Source organism: Zingiber officinale, chromosome 2A (genome assembly GCF_018446385.1).
Source record: "Zingiber officinale cultivar Zhangliang chromosome 2A, Zo_v1.1, whole genome shotgun sequence".
Lineage (NCBI taxonomy): Eukaryota > Viridiplantae > Streptophyta > Magnoliopsida > Zingiberales > Zingiberaceae > Zingiber > Zingiber officinale.
Window position 1 is genome coordinate 14785689 of NC_055988.1, and position 16337 is coordinate 14802025.

General features: G+C 35.9%; 1 protein-coding gene across 2 annotated transcripts; it reads left to right on the forward strand.

The window, feature by feature from the left end:
- Positions 1–11604: 11604 nt before the first annotated feature.
- Positions 11605–15922, forward strand: LOC122040796 (protein SSUH2 homolog). Of its 2 annotated transcripts, none has more exons than XM_042600235.1 (7): positions 11605–11709; positions 11798–12010; positions 12437–12515; positions 12966–13297; positions 13951–14092; positions 14178–14303; positions 15419–15922. In XM_042600235.1, the coding sequence occupies exons 1-7, from the start codon at positions 11682–11684 to the stop codon at positions 15798–15800; spliced, it is 1302 nt and encodes a 433-aa protein (XP_042456169.1). In that variant the 5' UTR covers positions 11605–11681; the 3' UTR covers positions 15801–15922. The 2 variants fall into 2 exon arrangements, with proteins under 2 accessions (XP_042456169.1, XP_042456170.1); XM_042600236.1 differs by having other exon boundaries at positions 11628–11709; positions 11804–12010.
- Positions 15923–16337: the final 415 nt, after the last annotated feature.

A 16337-nucleotide genomic window follows, 5' to 3' on the forward strand; every position in this document is an offset into this window, starting at 1 on the left:
CTTCATCGAAGGTATGCTCATTCTATTACGCTGCCACTTTTATTTCTTTGCTTGCTTGCTGCTTTTGCCGGTGTAAAATACTGAAAATTAGCGATTAATGATAAGGGATTTTTCTGAAATTTTTGAAAATTTTTCAGAAATTTTTCGGAGCTCGTATGGACGAATTTACGGGGATAAAATAGGGCCCCGGGAAAAGCCTGTTTGGGCTACCCATTTAAGTGAGGAAATGTTTATTTATAAATACATTTTTCTTTTCTTTTTCTTATTTCCTTCTCCCCCCGCCGAACCCCTGCGGCGACGCCGAGTTGTCTTCTCCCGATCTTCTGCCCTAAACGCCACGAGAGCACCGCCGGCTCCTCCTCTCGGCCAATCCATCCTCACCGGCCGACGAGAGCCAAGGAAAAGCCCTGTCACCGGCCACACACCGAGCCACTGAGCCCTAGATCTTTCTCTCTCGGCGCTGACACCCCGATACCTCTTCTCTTCTCGCGCTGCCGCCACCTGAGGTCGAACAGAGCAGCACCGGCGCCCTACCGCCGACACATCGCCGAAGTTTCTTCTCCTCTTCTGAGCGCCGGCAGCCGAGCACCTCCCCTTTGCCTAGTGTTCGTGCCCTAGCCGCCCAATGTCGGCTGCCATCTTTCTGCCCTAGCTTCCGTCCCCGACACCGACGCCTGCATTTGGCGCAAGGGTTGTGGTCACCGGAGAAGGATCGGCACAAGGGGGGGTTAGGGCTAGTGTTACTCCTCACGCATGGACCCGAGTGACACCTCTTCCCACCGGAGAGCAGTGCCTTCTGTAGGACCGTGATCGTTCGATAGAGGAGGGGTGAATAACGATTCGAAAATTCGAGTGTAAAAGTACGCAGCGGAATAGTAAATGAACACAGTTGATTTTACTTCGTTCGAAGCCTGTGACGACTCCTACTCGAAGGCCCGTGGTCCTTGACCACTTTCGTTGGGCAATCACTAGCAATTCGAATATGATTACAAAAAGCGTACAGGAAATGCTAATGAAACAAAGTAATACCGACAAGGAAATTAACCAACGAAGAAGGAGCACTTTGTCGGAGCTTTGTTAGCGTCGTAGGAGCGTAAAGCAGCAGGACTAGCAGTCGAAGAGTTCTCAGTTGTTGTTGAAGCTCCACCCCTGGGGCTTCTTTTATATGCTGCTACGGGCGTCTGGATCCCTTCCGGGCGCCCTGGTGCGACGTGGCAAGTCCAGTCAGGATGCTCCACGTGGCGAGGTGACGCAGAGGACAAAAGTTGCCTCCGGGCGCCCGGACCACCTTTTTTCAGAGATTCCTTCTCCTGCAAAACAAGGTTAGTCCGAGGCAAAATATATCCTGCAACACAGATTGTTAGCACAATTTATAAAGTATGAATTAACAGAAAAAAGTATGACTTAGATTCCGTCTTTCTAAGACCGGAATCTAGTCACGATCTCGGCTTAGATTTTCGAAATTGATCTAAGCCGGATCGACGCCTAATGTTCCCTTCCAGGGAACGCGTCCTCGCAGTCACTCCCCTCCAGTGACTTACCTTACTTACCTGCCAGACGTCCGGTCAGCCCTTCGACCCGTCTGGACTTCTCGCCAGCTATCCGGTCAGCCCATCGACCTAGCTGGACTTCTCGCCAAGCGTCCGGTCAGCCCGTCGCCAGCTATCCAGTCAGCCCGTCGACCTAGCTGGGCTTCGTGCCAGACATCCGGTCAGCCCGTCGACCTGTCTGGACTTCTCCTGCACACTCGATCAAAGTGTCAGACAACAACAAAACTAACTTAACCCATTTGTCATTCATCAAAACCTAGGTTAGACCGTCAGTGTTACCCGCACCAATAATCTCCCCCTTTTTGATGGAATGACAACCTGGTTAAGTTAGTAAAAAGACTGCAAGAAAAATAAGTAAAACAGGTACATGGTTTTTTTTAAAGTTAGTTTTGGTGTTTTCAATTTGGTTTAGCTAACTTAACCACCTAACCCTCCCCCTTTGGCATTCATCAAAAAATAGGCAATGGAAACAAGCATAGTGTAGAGTTACTGTAAAAATTTGTAAATTTAAGAGACATCGAAAAAGGTACTGATAAAAGTACAATTTTTAAAACCAAGTTAGAAATAGTTAAGTTGACTTGGGGGAGTCTAGATTAAGATAGATTCGCTTTAAATTTTACTTTTTAGCCTTTGAAAAAATAGCTAAGTTATTTGCAATAATGAATTTTCAAAAGATAATATTTGCAATAATAAATTTTAAAAGTTATAAGTTTAAAGTTGATAATCTTTTCAAACGTGTAAAATTTTTCAAATCAGGTTTTTCAAATTTAGAATTTAAGTAACGTATACTTTTCAAAAGGTAAAATCTAATTTTCAAACACTAAGTTGAATCTAGTTTTCAAATTTGATTTTTCAAAACAAAGCAAGAATTTTTAATTTTTCAAAAAACAAGTAAAATTTTAGCCAAAATAAATTTGTTAAGGTTAATTTGATAAAAGCTAAGTTTAGATAGTCTAATTTTCAAACATAAGTGTATAGGTCTAAATTTCAAGATCAAGTTTAAATTTTTAAAACAAGTTTCAACTTTGAAACGCTTTTCAAACATAAGTTTTCAAAACCAAAATTCCAAAACTAAGTTTGAAAATTTTATTTTTCAAAACTGATTGAAATTTATTTTTCAACACTAAGTTTTTAAAAGATTCAATTTTCAAAATTAAGGAAAATGATTTTGAAAAACTTAGTTTGTAAACTTAAGTTTTGAAAAATCTAATTTTCACAATTTTCAATAACAACGTAATAGTTTTTTTAAAAAAAACTAATTTTTGTAAAATTTAACTTTCAAATCAAAATGTCAAAATTAAGTAAAATCAAATTTTAAGAACTAGATTCAGGACAATTTTCAAAGTGAAGTTAAATTAAATTTAAATCTTTACTTTTAGTTTTCAAAGGAGTTTGGTAAAAGTAAGATCATATTTTTAGAATGTTTTCGTAAAATTTGTTTTCCAAAATCAAATTTTCAAAGTTCAAAAGTACTAGGAGCAACCATTTTAAACAAGTTGTTTTTAAACTTTGATTTTCAAAATTAAGTTTAAAGTTCAATTTGGAAAACTAAAGTAGTTTTATTTCTCCCCCTGAATTTGATACTCCTTTAATTTATTAATTTTTCTAGGGGATTTAAAAAGAAAAAATTGAACCTCCCCCTGAATTGGTTACTCCCCTTAATTTAATATCTCTCCCTTAAGTAATACTAAGGTTTGGTTGTGTTAAATTTCAAAAGCCCTAATACATTTGTCTAATTTAGTAACACTTATATTATTATCTCTGTATCCGTATAACTGTTTATTTGAATTTGATTAATCAATTATTAATTAATTTTAGATTCAGGCGCTTAACTTTAGTTTAAGGTTAAATAAGATAAGAGTTTATTAATTCAATAACAGTTAAGCATTATCAATAATTTATTGATTAATTTTTACTTGATTTAATGATTTAATACTTAGTGAAATAATTTAAATTTCATATTACCTGATTGAGTTGGTCAATGAAAGTGTTAGTTATAATTATTATTATTATTTTTATTTACTTCCTTTTAAGTGGGATTAATTTAGTTTGAAGTTAGCATGAAGTTAAAATTATTAGACACAGTTAAGTAAGGTTTAATTCAAGTCAATTTTAGTTCTCAAATGAAGTTAAACTTAAACAGTTAAGTTCTACTTATTAATTACATAATTAAGTTTAAAGTTAAAGTTAATGGAATTTAAGTTTTTAAGTTAGGTGTCTAAGTTTTAAATGGATTTAAAAGAATTATTATTATTATTATTTTTAAGGGATTTCTAACAGGATTTCTAAAATACTGTTTAAAAGGATTTTTAAATGTTTTTTATAATTATTTAATGGCAATTAACATACGCTTGATTCAGTTTTGATTTTAAATTTAAATTAATATTAATGGTTAATTTAAGTTTAAGTTTAATTTTAAGTTTAAGTTAAAATTTGTAATTCCAATATTAAGTTTTAATTTAAGATTTAACATGATTTAATAATTGTTTTATGTTGAATTTTTAAAACAATTTTTAAATGAGTTTATAAATAAATTTTTAAATGAGTTTTAAAAATAATTTTTTAAAAGATTTTTAAAACAATTTTTAAATGAGTTTTTAAATAATTTTTAAAAGATTTTTAAAATAATTTGTAAATGAGTTTTTAAATAATTTTTTAAAATATTTTTAAAACAATTTGTAAATGAGTTTTTGAAATAATTTTTTAAAAGATTTTTAAAATAGTTTTTAAAGAATTTTTAAAAGGGTTTTTAAAGAATTTTTAAAATAGTTTTTAAATAATTTTTAAAAGGATTTTTAAATAATTTTTAAAAGGGTTTTTGAAGAATTTTTAAAATAGTTTTTAAACAATTTTTTTTAAAATAGTTTTTAAAAAAAATTTAAAAGGGTTTTTGAAGAATTTTTAAAATAGTTTTTAAAGAATTTTTAAAATAGTTTTTAAAGAATTTTTAAAAGAGTTTTTAAAGAATTTTTTTAAAGATTTTTTTTTAAAATAGTTTTTAAAGAATTTTTAAAATAGTTTTTAAAGAATTTTTAAAAGGGTTTTTAAAGAATTTTTAAAATAGTTTTTAAAGAATTTTTTTAAAAAAAAAATTAATTTGGAATTCGAAATTTAATTTTAATTTGAAATTCAAAATTTAATTTTAATTTGAAATTCAAAATTTAATTTTGATCCTTAGTCATCTCACCCGATCCAAGTTTTTGAATCAGGGAATCCTATAATTTTGTGAGATGAATTAGATTTAATTATAGAATTTGGTTTAACTTGTGTTAGATTCAGGTTTAGCTTTGGTCTCTACAAACAGACATTCTTCGGATAAACTTCTAATCTTGGTGAGTCACATGGATATCATTAGAAGTAACCAACCTTTCGAGGTTTTCCGAATAGTCCTATCCACGGATCTTAGTACTAAACCTTGGTATAACTGGTTAGAATTCATTTAAGGGTAGTTTCGGTCAGTTCCACTTGGCCAAATGCACCAGATCGAAACCATATCTTTCTAGACATGCGATGCCCAAGTTTCCCTAACGTACTATCATCCAAAAACTTCACCAGTACCATGATTCAAGTTAAACTTGGTCTCTAATTCTAATTACCCTGCCGGGTTAGTTTGTTTTAGGTTACCCTGTCGGGTAAGTTAGTTTTGGAGGTGCCAGCTATTCTGGAGTCTCCTCCTGAATTATTGGCCATTAATTTAAATTTTGGTTTTAGGTTTGTGTCGAATTAGAGTTGGTTTTAGTTAAGTTTTAATGTTTAATTTGTAATTTAAGTTTAAGTTTTTAATTTTAAATTAATTAAATTGGTCAAATTATCTTTCTTTAAGAGAGTGTATTTAATATTTGAATTTTCTTTCAATTTTATTGGGTTAATTGAATTATCTTTATTTTTAAAGTTTAAGTTTTTATTTATTTTTAAATTTGAATTAACTAAACTGTTTGAATTATATTTTCTTAACGGTTTATCTTTTAGCTTTTTATTAATTGTTAATTTTGAAATTTCTAGATTATTTTTGTTTAATATGTTATCTTTAACATTTAATTTTAAGTTTGTTAAATTCCATTTTGATTTTATCAAAGTGTTTGATTTTATCCTTATATTTTCTTTGCCTTTTAACTTGATATGGTTAATTGAATTTATTAGATTAGTTTTATCTTTAAAGTTTAATTTTTTATTAATTAAATTATCTTCGTTTTGGATAACATTTTCTAGACTGATTTTATCTTGATTATTAAATATTTTATCAAGGTATTTATTGATTTTATCCATTTTCTCATTTTTAGCATTTAAATTCAAATTTATTTTAATGTTTGACTTATTTATGTCTAAATGCTCACCTAATTTTAAATTTTATGAATTAATTAAATTATTTGAGTTGATTTGGTCATTGTTTTGTTTGACCAAGTCAAGGTTGATGCCAAATTGATCAGAATCTTGGTTGACTTGATCAGAGTCTAGATTATTTTGTGATTTTGAATTTAAATCATTTAAATCTAGATTATCATGCACCATACTTGGACTAATTTCATACTTATCATCATGCTGATTATTTAAACTACTATTAGCAGGGGTATTTTGGTAAATATTACTAACCTTGAGTGCAACTCCTAATTCAGTAGGCTTCTCCATTGGATTTGACTCGAGTCCATATTTGACTTTAACTCGATCTTCTAGCTCCATTGGCGTCTCGTGAAGCTTGATCAACTGGGTCCACAGCTCATATGCATTCTTGTACTTTTCTAATCTGCATAAAATATTGTTAGGTAAAACATTACAAATAATGTTACTTACCTTTTTGTTCAGTTCCGAGTTTTGAGTAGGTTTCCTCAAAATTAGCATATAATCGATGTCTACGCTTCCTAAGAAGCATTCCATTAATCGCTTCCAGTAGTTGAAGTCTTCATGATCGTATGGTGGTAGTTCGCAAGGGTTCCGTCCTTCTAGAAGAGTCATTATTCTTGCACAAGATAAACAAATAAAAAAAATCCCAAGAGTTGGTCTTGGATTAGCAGTGCTGGAGAAAGAATATAATATTGCACTAATTTCGAAAAATAATAAAATATTAATAAAAAAATATTATTCCAAAATTTTGAAAATGTAATATTTTATCAATATTAAGCAACGGCGAAAAGATGATGATGTGTTTTTCAAAAATGGTTTTGGAGGGAAAAAATGAAAGGCGTAAGGTTTTATTTTAAAGACAAAAGATATCTAATTTTTCTTTCAAAAAGTCCCCCTTTGCCTGATTGGTGGTTGCACCAAATCAGAGCGGTACCTGCTTTGATACCACTTGTAGGACCGTGATCGTTCGATAGAGGGGGGTGAATATCGATTCGAAAATTCGAGTGTAAAAGTACGCAGCAGAACAGTAAATGAACACAGTTGATTTTACTTCGTTCAGAGCCTGTGACGACTCCTACTCGAAGGCCCGTGGTCCTTGACCACTTTCGTTGGGCAATCACTAGCAATTCGAATATGATTACAAAAAGCGTACAGGAAATGCTAATGAAACAAAGTAATACCGACAAGGAAATTAACCAACGAAGAAGGAGCACTTTGTCGGAGCTTTGTTAGCGTCGTAGGAGCGTAAAGCAGCAGGACTAGCAGTCGAAGAGTTCTCAGTTGTTGTTGAAGCTCCACCCCTGGGGCTTCTTTTATATGCTGCTCATGGCGCCTGGATCCCTTCCGAGCACCCTGGTGCGACGTGGCAAGTCCAGTCAGGATGCTCCACGTGGCGAGGCGACGCAGAGGATAAAAGTTGCCTCCGGGCGCCCGGACCACCTTTTTCCAGAGATTATTTCTCCTGCAAAACAAGGTTAGTCCGAGGCAAAATATATCCTGCAACACAGATTGTTAGCACAATTTATAAAGTATGAATTAACAGAAAAAAGTATGACTTAGATTCTGTCTTTCCAAGACCGGAATCTAGTCACGATCTCGGCTTAGATTTCCGAAATGGATCTAAGCCGGATCGACGCCTAATGTTCCCTTCCAGGGAACGCGTCCTCACAGTCACTCCCCTCCAGTGACTTACTTTACTTACCTGCCAGACGTCCGGTCAGCCCTTCGACCCGTCTGGACTTCTCGCTAGCTATCCGGTCAGCCTATCGACCTAGCTGGACTTCTCGCCAAGCGTCCGGTCAGCCCGTCGACCCAGCTGGGCTTCGTGCCAGACATCCGGTCAGCCCGTCGACCTGTCTGGACTTCTCCTGCACACTCAATCAAAGTGTCAGACAACAACAAAACTAACTTAACCCATTTGTCATTCATCAAAACCTAGGTTAAACCGACAGTGCTACCCGCACCAACACCTTCTTCCTCTGCTCTGTCGCGAGATGCCAGGCCACTGTTGAGTTCTGGCACAGCCAAAGTGTAGCCGATAGACGCCATTTTTCCGGCCACAAGAAGATTTGTATGGAAGCTTCCGGCTGTGTAGAAGCTTGCTGCCATCGCCAATCTAGGGTTTCCGACGACAAGTTTTAGGTGGATTTTCTGTGAAGTTCCAACTAGAACTTCAAAGGGTAAGAGCAGCGGAGTATCCTGCTACCGACTATCATTGGAGGTAACCACTCATTGCTAATAAATGTTTTTGGTGTAAAGCTATGTGTGGAGTTTCGGTTTTATTTCTATGAATATTTGGCGATATGCATTTGTATCGGATTATGTTGGAGATATTGTAACCTGTAGTTGCTTGGTTAGTTGTGGATTTAGGTAAGTTACGATGGATTCATGTTTAACCTAACCTAATGTGATTATGGAAGGCTTAATCTATGGTAGTTGTGATGAGTTGAGTACAGTTGATTTATGTTGGATTAGATTTAATCCTTGGATTTATTAGAGATGATCATATTGTTAATCTTAAGTTGATCAGCGAAAGGAAATGATTGTGTTGATTGAGGATTATTAATTAAGGAGATTAATTCAAGTTAATCATTAATTAGGATTAATTAATGATGGATCGATTTGGGTTTTTTCCTAATTAAGTTGGGTTGGATTTAGCTAGTTGTTGTTTATAAAATTAGCTAAATTGTATATCACATTATCTGCAGGACTTTGATTCGAGACGATGTCTCGACAAGGGATCTATTTCGGATTGGACCTTTCTATTGGAGGCGGGTACCTCTTGACTTATCTTTTTATGATATTGTCAATTGGATATGCATAGTATTTTATAGCTGCAAGCAATGATCATGTTTGCTTTTGGTATGCCACGGTTTGATACTCATAGCATGATCTGTTTGGTCGCTTGTTATGTATCCATGTTTATACTTCATGATTCTTACCATGAGTATTTTAGTTCCTAGAGTAAGTGACATACCATGCTTTACTGAGTTTAGAACTAGACTCTGGATTTTTATTATCTGACATGTGTATCTATATTTTTATATCATACCTGATCTGTCTACCTAGACCTTTTGCTTTGATCCATGTACATTGTTGGTACATATTTTATGGGTGGATATGTTCAGGACCTAGGTTGTTATACCATAGAGGGCATGTATACCCTAGATCTGTTGATTTGATTTACTTGTACTAGGGTACACATTTTTATATATATATGTGGATTTGATTCAGGATTTTGTCATGCTTAATTTCATGCACCATTCGCATGATTGTATGCTGCGTGGTAGGCTGCTCCATTATTGTAGAGCATATCGCCAGTTTCATCACTGCTCGGTGCTCCGTTGGTCCGCTCATGGGTAGCGTGACACAACGTGGTAGCACGTCAGTTTTGCTCTGTTCGGTGCTCCGTTGGTCCGCTCATGGGTAGTGTGACGCAGCGTGGTAGCACGTCAGGGATCCCTCTCTGTCATGGTGTACTGGGAGATGAGAGCATTGCGCTCCCCCATTTATGATTTGGGGCAGGAGTATGTGTGTACTCCGACAGCATCCCGTCAATTCGGTCACTCATCAGGAGCAGTGACGTCAGAGTGCACGGTTGTCACAACCCTACCCACTCAGTCTCACCATTGTGTGTGAGATGACAGACTGGTGTCAGGGGTGACCATGTCATTTACATCATATGCATTTATTGCATTTATTTGCTTGTGTTTGCTGCACTTATATGCTGCATCTTGGGTGGTTGCATTTGTTTGACATACATACAAGAGGCATATTGTGTATCCGGTTTGATGACCCTTTTGTTCTAGATATGAGTTTCTGGTGAGTACAGCTTCCTCAGTTAACCTGCAGTTTTGCATATTTTCTATATATGATTAGGAAGCTGTATTCCATGTTTATTGCTGTTAGATATTTCTTACTAGGCATGTCTATTGGTATTCGCTGAGTTGTTGAACTCACCCTCGTGGACACTATCTTTCTCAGGTACCAGGTGGATTATGATGTCGCTTGGAGTATCATGTCTGCTGGTCCCCACGTCACCTCAGAAGATCGATCGGTTTCATTTATGTGTCAGTGTGTTTAATTTGTGCTCCGATTTTGTTTCTGGAGTTTTGAAGTTGTTATGTGGTATCTTGTATTATTGTTGGTTGGTAAGCATAGCCGGCTAGCAGTTTTTGTGATTGGTTTGTATTTGGTTTCTGTTATTTTCCGTTGTGTTTTGGTTTTGGTACAGCCGAGTGGGCTATTTTACATGTAACTGCGTGGTTGTGTTTTTATTGTATCAGTCGAGTAGGCTGTATCATATAACTGCGTGGTTGTGTGTATATTCCAGCCGCCTGTGGCTGATGTATATTGTGCATGTAGAAATGACTCAGATTGTCAGCCGTACAAGGGAGGTGCTGCCGAAATTTCTTCGGACAGGGACTCCCCCGGGGCGTGACAGCCGGAGATCTGACTTGAGTGTCGGAGGGTCATCGCGGGAAACCACTCCCTGGCTTGACACTAATACTTTTGTGTTTGTAGGCTAGTCTTATCAGAGGTTCACACACAGTCAATAGGAGCGTCACATCTCCCGCGTTCGTCACCTCGACTCTCGGACATGATCAGATATTTAAAAAAAAAATCCCAAAATACCTCAATGGATATGCCCAAATATGTAAGAACATGTCCCTGGGGCTATAATACTGTGATAGAATATTTAAGTTGTCACCTAAGTACTCGTAATTCGATCTTCAACTATAGTATATTTGTAAGAATTAAACTTTTGTAAGATTGGACCTATCACCTCAGAAAATAATGAACTAGGCTAATTAGAATGATCGTATATGTCGATAGTCTAATTCTATTTACATATAAATAGGATTTAGTTAAAATTTTAGACAATAAAATATTAAATAGAGTTACGAATATCTCCATTGGACAACTGTTAACTACTACAGAATTTGATTGACCGTTGGTCTCAGAAAGTCTCGCCATATGACGGATTGACCCGTAGGGAGGTGAATTGATCGATAATGAGTTGGCAATTGCGGAATAGGCCGATTCGTTATCTCGATGGAATGGTAAATTTCTAATCCAAGGTGCATTCAACGCACGAGTACATAAAGAATTAAAAATTTTAAATTTAAAAATATATAGACAAAATTAAAATTTTTAATTTTATGTCATGGATTATGTGGATCAAATATATGAGCTCATTATTTTTTTTAATTTAAATAAAAAAATTTCTCAATTCACATGATCAACTAGGTTTATTGTAAATTGACCCGGGTGGATCGTGGGCTTAGACGAATTAGCTTGTTCGTCTACCTTTTAAAATAATTGATAAAATTTTAATTTAATTTAATTTATTTAAAATTGTATTAACATTAATAGTGGGTACAAACGGTTTAATCCGATATGTTCCGAATAAACACGTACCCGACACCGCGTGCGAGGGTCCCACACTCCCACTGCAATCATCCTTCTGCTTCGCCTCTAAGAAAACAGAAAATTACAAAAATCCCAATAAGAAAAAAAATGAAAACTCGCTCCCAGATAATCCACGCCCCAACTCCACCTGTGTCTTCTGTCATCCTATTTGGCAGTATTCTATTGGAGGTCGAAACTGGGTACTTTATTGGTCTCAAATATTGACTATCACAGGCTGGAAATGGTGGGCCACAGATTAGACGTGGCAATATCGTGGACGACGACGAGCTATAAATTCGACCATCGCCTGCCATTTACCTTCGACTTCAGCTCGATCTTCCAAGCTTCGCTCCGCGCAGCATATACTCTTCGATTTCAACAATGGAGCAACAACCTCTTCTTGCATCAGGTACAACACTTTCTCTCATCTTCTATCGTATCAAAGATCGCTCTTTTTTCCTTACGCCTTCAGTAATCAACGAAATCTTCGTCCGAAGGAGAAGAGGCTGGGAAGGGGGAGGAGTCATGGAGGTCGTACCAGTTCGTAGGGAGGAGCCCCTCCCTGCACGCCCCTCCCACGTCCGTCGCCGCCGGAGAGGAGTTGAGCGTGGACGAGATTCGTGCCGCCTCCGTCTTCTCTTCCGATCATTATTACCCGCCTTCAATCCACGGCGCCCTCGTGGGATCGCCCGAACCTGATCATCCCCAAGGTGCTTGTTTGCAATTCTCTCCGTGGGAGTTGTTTACTTTTTCGTTCTCATTGATTTCGGAAAATTGTATTGAAACCCCTTGATTGGGATTTTAGTCAGTGCTGTCCAGGAATTAGGGTTTGTGGTTCTCTTTTGGATGCTCTGAACATTCAGGTATCTATATTTATTTATTTTTCGGCAATGAAACTCCAAAAAGAAGGCCTTTGGAAAAAACCTCCAAGAGAGGGTTGATCGTATTTTTATTTCAATCAAATTCTGGTTTATTAGACCAGTTTACCCTGTGTTGTTTTCTTATACTGCGGCATAACCAATTCCTAGTTTAAGACTACATTAAGCCTATGTTTGAAATCCCTGATACAAGGTTACCAACCTACTTTGGAGCGTTTAAATGGAACAAATTTGATTCTGCTATTTCCTTTGGTGCAGTTATCACAGCTCAAGCTCTTGTACCCCAGGGAGGGTACGATGGGTACTCTGGTGGCTACAGCTCAAAAGAATTTGGCAGGTCAGTTTCATCAACCTTTCTCCCTAGAATTTCCAGGATGTTTCGTTGCTGTTTTTCTTTCATATTTTGCATATCTTATCCAGTACTTGATAGAGAAAGAAATCAATGCGCCTTGTTGTTTTGTTTTCTCTTTAAAATTTTTACTTACAAAAAACATCAATTTTTTGCTCCTTTAGACCAAAAGTCAAGCACATGCTAATATCAATATACACAACCATTTGTCTCCATCAGATTTACTTATTCTCTACAGAAATTTCTGATTTTGTTATGCTATTGTTGATGTACGAAACTCTGAACACAAATAATATCTCTGAAGAATCTACACCTTTATCCTTTTATGTTCACAGTAAGATTTTTGACAAGTCCATCTTATGACCTCTTCCTGGTTATTGTAATGTCTAAAGTATGCTAGCAATAGATGATATTCTGACTGTCTAATTAATTTTACAGGCAAATTCTTGATGAAGTGGAAGTGCGACAATTGCTTATTGATCATGTTGGGCATCGCTGTTGTTGGGGAAGCCAACCTGCCAGAAAGTGGAAAATATGCTCTATTGATGACTGTAATGTATATGTTGGTACGCTAGAAACTTTTATAGAGGAGAGAGAGACTATTAAAGAAAAAGAGCCATACTTGGGAGGCAAAATTGATGGAAAAGAGAAAGAACACAAAAGTGGGGTTTGGGAACTGGATTTGAGGTCTGAATTTCCAATTCTTTTTGTGCCACATAAAGAAACCAGAGTTGATATACCCCATTCTGAAGCTGTTGAGAAATGCTCTGGTAAGTCTTGAAATATTACTTGTGCCCTAAGGGTTTCTTTTAAAGAAAGTCAATATTTATATTGAGAACAAAACCTATAGATGTGTATTTTTGAAATTCAAAATTAATCCACCAGTTTTTTATTAGATATTAGCCCATAGACCATAGTTAGCAAACCCAAAATTCATTTTGTTAATTCCTTTAACTACAGTTTATTCTTAAGCACATTCTTTTGATGCCAAGTTTTCAACCTTTTTTAACCAGTACATGCTTTGCACCAAGTTTTCTTATAAAGTTTACCTTTTGATTTAAGTGATTTGCTTTACTACCCAATCCGTGCTAAGTATTTCATCTTATCATCAGAGTCTAGATGGACCTCTTCTTTTGTATGGTAATGCATGATCAAATATCTCTGATCTTCCGCCAGATGTCAGAGAACAATTAAAGTGTAGGGAAACTGCTATTTCTGCAATCCTAGTCTCCTGCCATTTTTGTTGTTCTTGCTAAAAGCATTATGTTAAACTTTTCGAAAGTCTTATCAGATTACTAAACTTAGTTAAATGCCCTCTGATATTAGCTTTTTTGAAATAGTTATCTAGTTCCAGTTATTTACATGATATGACTTGCATTAATTCTCACATAACATTCTTAAAATGTGTTGTTAAAACTGGAAGAGTGCGATGGTCGAGGACACATTGCCTGCCCTATTTGCAATGCTGGTCAAAAAAGTGATCTTTACATAGAAAATCAGATGACTGAATGCCCTTCTTGTTATGGAAGGGGACTAATTGCTCATCAAGATGGATCTGATACAATGTAAGTTTTCTGAGAACTCTTCTTATCTTGTATCTATTAATGTTTTATAGCCTTTGAATACTTACTAGTATGAAAATCACCACAGATGTACAAAATGCTCTGGTAAGGGAAAATTACCATGTGCAACATGTGGTTCACGTGGGCTTGTAAAATGCCAATTATGTGTAGGACAAGGTTCTCTCATCACACGCAACATTGCACTAGTCAAATGGTATGTTTGCTCCTGATGTTAATTGATCTGAATGCATATATTTCTTTTTTTCAAGTGAAGGTTGCTCAAAGCATCTTTGAAAAGGATCACATTCTGATTTTGGTACAAGTCATGAGTGATTGTATTTTGGTTTTATAATTACTTTAGTTGTTTTCCTTAAAAACATTGCAGCAGAAGGTTTTAATAATTGACATAGCAAGTAGTTGTTTAGGCAGTCATCGCTGGTTGGTAAATTTTGGTGCTGCCTCAACAACTTGAGTGATGGTAGCTTCAGATATATATTAGAGCTAAAACATCGAGACTTGTCCTTGATTTGCCACATCCTAATTGTGAAAGAGATAACAGTTGCTACTGTTCCTATGTATTCTTTTCTCCTCAAGAAAAGAAGAGGAATTGCTTTGTCAAGATAAAGTCTTCGAAGACCAATATCATCTAAAGTTAGTTTTCATGTTTCTCCTTATGCTGTGTTATCAGGTTTCAAATCAAGCTATGCTAATTAATATGACTAAAGATCATAATTATTAGCTATAAGTGATTGGGGATGAATCATGCTCGTAGTCATTGAATTGGCTGGTAGGAGTACGAAGATATGTTGGCATTAAAAATACCCTGATTAAAGAAGTTTAAGATAGGTCCCTAACCTTGTGAGAGGAATGACAACTAAACCAAATCGTTCTTTATTTGGTTCACTTAACTAGTTTTTCTTTTAATAAAATACACTCTTTCGTCCTTTGCAAGCAATTAACACCTATAACTTGTAGTCATTCCACATCAATTGCTCAATCCCACCTACATGCCCGTTCTAGTAGTATCTTGCTGAAAACCTGCTGCTTTGTTTGACATTATTATCGAAAAGGAAAAAGTCTTCAATGATCAAAATTGAGGACTGTTTACTTTATCTATATATTTGTTAATCCAACAAAGAGATGCATACTGATATCCTTTTCATATTAACTTATGCTTCCAAGATTCTGAACACATACCTATTTTCCCTGTGGTTCCTTGGAGGCATTTTGGAGGATGTCTCAGTTGTCATGCTCCAAGAATGCACGGAATTAGATGACAATTGTTTACTGGTAATGAATTCACTATGTATTGGTTTGCATCATATGCAGGAGAACACTCTCCAATCGGAAAGTTAGTGCCACCAGCTCTGCTGCATCAGTGCCAGATGAGGTGTTCCATAGAGCAAGGGGGGTTCAGCTGTGCAATATCCAGGCATACCAATGCACTCCTGCCTTCTTTGCCGACTCCTATCAGTTAAACAGGTTCTCCTCCGAAGTTATTGCTAATCGGTCGCCTGTTCCTCCCTCGGCAAGGGTTATCTGTGAGAGGCACATTATCTCCGTCGTACCCGTCACTCGTGTTACAATGGCTGAGCGCAATCGGTCCTTCAGCTTTTACATAATCGGGTACAGCAGGGAGGTTTTCATAAGGGACTACCCGAAGAAGTTTTGCTGGGGACTGTGTTGTTGCTTTGACTGGCTTAAAGCTTAGAATTCCTAAAGCAGAACATGATCTAATGAGGAATATAAGTTGAGCATATATGTATTTTAAGAAATACTAAGTCTGTTTGTATTATCCATGCTTTTCTAGTATAATAATTATCTTTTTGGCAATTTGTCCCATTGACTGTGCATCGAATTAGCAAATGTAATAACGACTGACCACTTAAGGCACGCTGATAACCTTGTTATCTATTGTTTGTTATTTAATAAAATTCAAGTAATGAGTAATTATAATTCGGAATGTTATTATAGTAGAAGTGAAACCTCCCTAATTTCTACTTTGCCTTTTATTGACTTTTTTTTTTTCAGGGAAAGCATAAAAAAAACAAAACATTTGACCCTATTATCATATACTCATTCTTATATAAATAAGTATACACCAAAAGGGAATAATGAGTTAGATGCGATGATGTAAACTCTAGAAGAAAGAAAAAGTAAACTGAAATGTCAAAATGTCCAGAAAAAAAAATTAGTAAGTCCACTCAAAAAATAACTCATCCATTATTTAACCATCATAACCTTTCAA

Excerpts from the sequence above, each read along its gene's own strand:
- LOC122040796 (XM_042600235.1), top strand. The coding sequence starts at position 11,682 with ATGGAGCAACAACCTCTTCTTGCATCAG. Across the intron at positions 12,011-12,436 it reads CGAACCTGATCATCCCCAAG|TTATCACAGCTCAAGCTCTT; the intron begins GTGCTTGTTTGC and ends CCTTTGGTGCAG. Across the intron at positions 14,093-14,177 it reads CAAGATGGATCTGATACAAT|ATGTACAAAATGCTCTGGTA; the intron begins GTAAGTTTTCTG and ends AAATCACCACAG.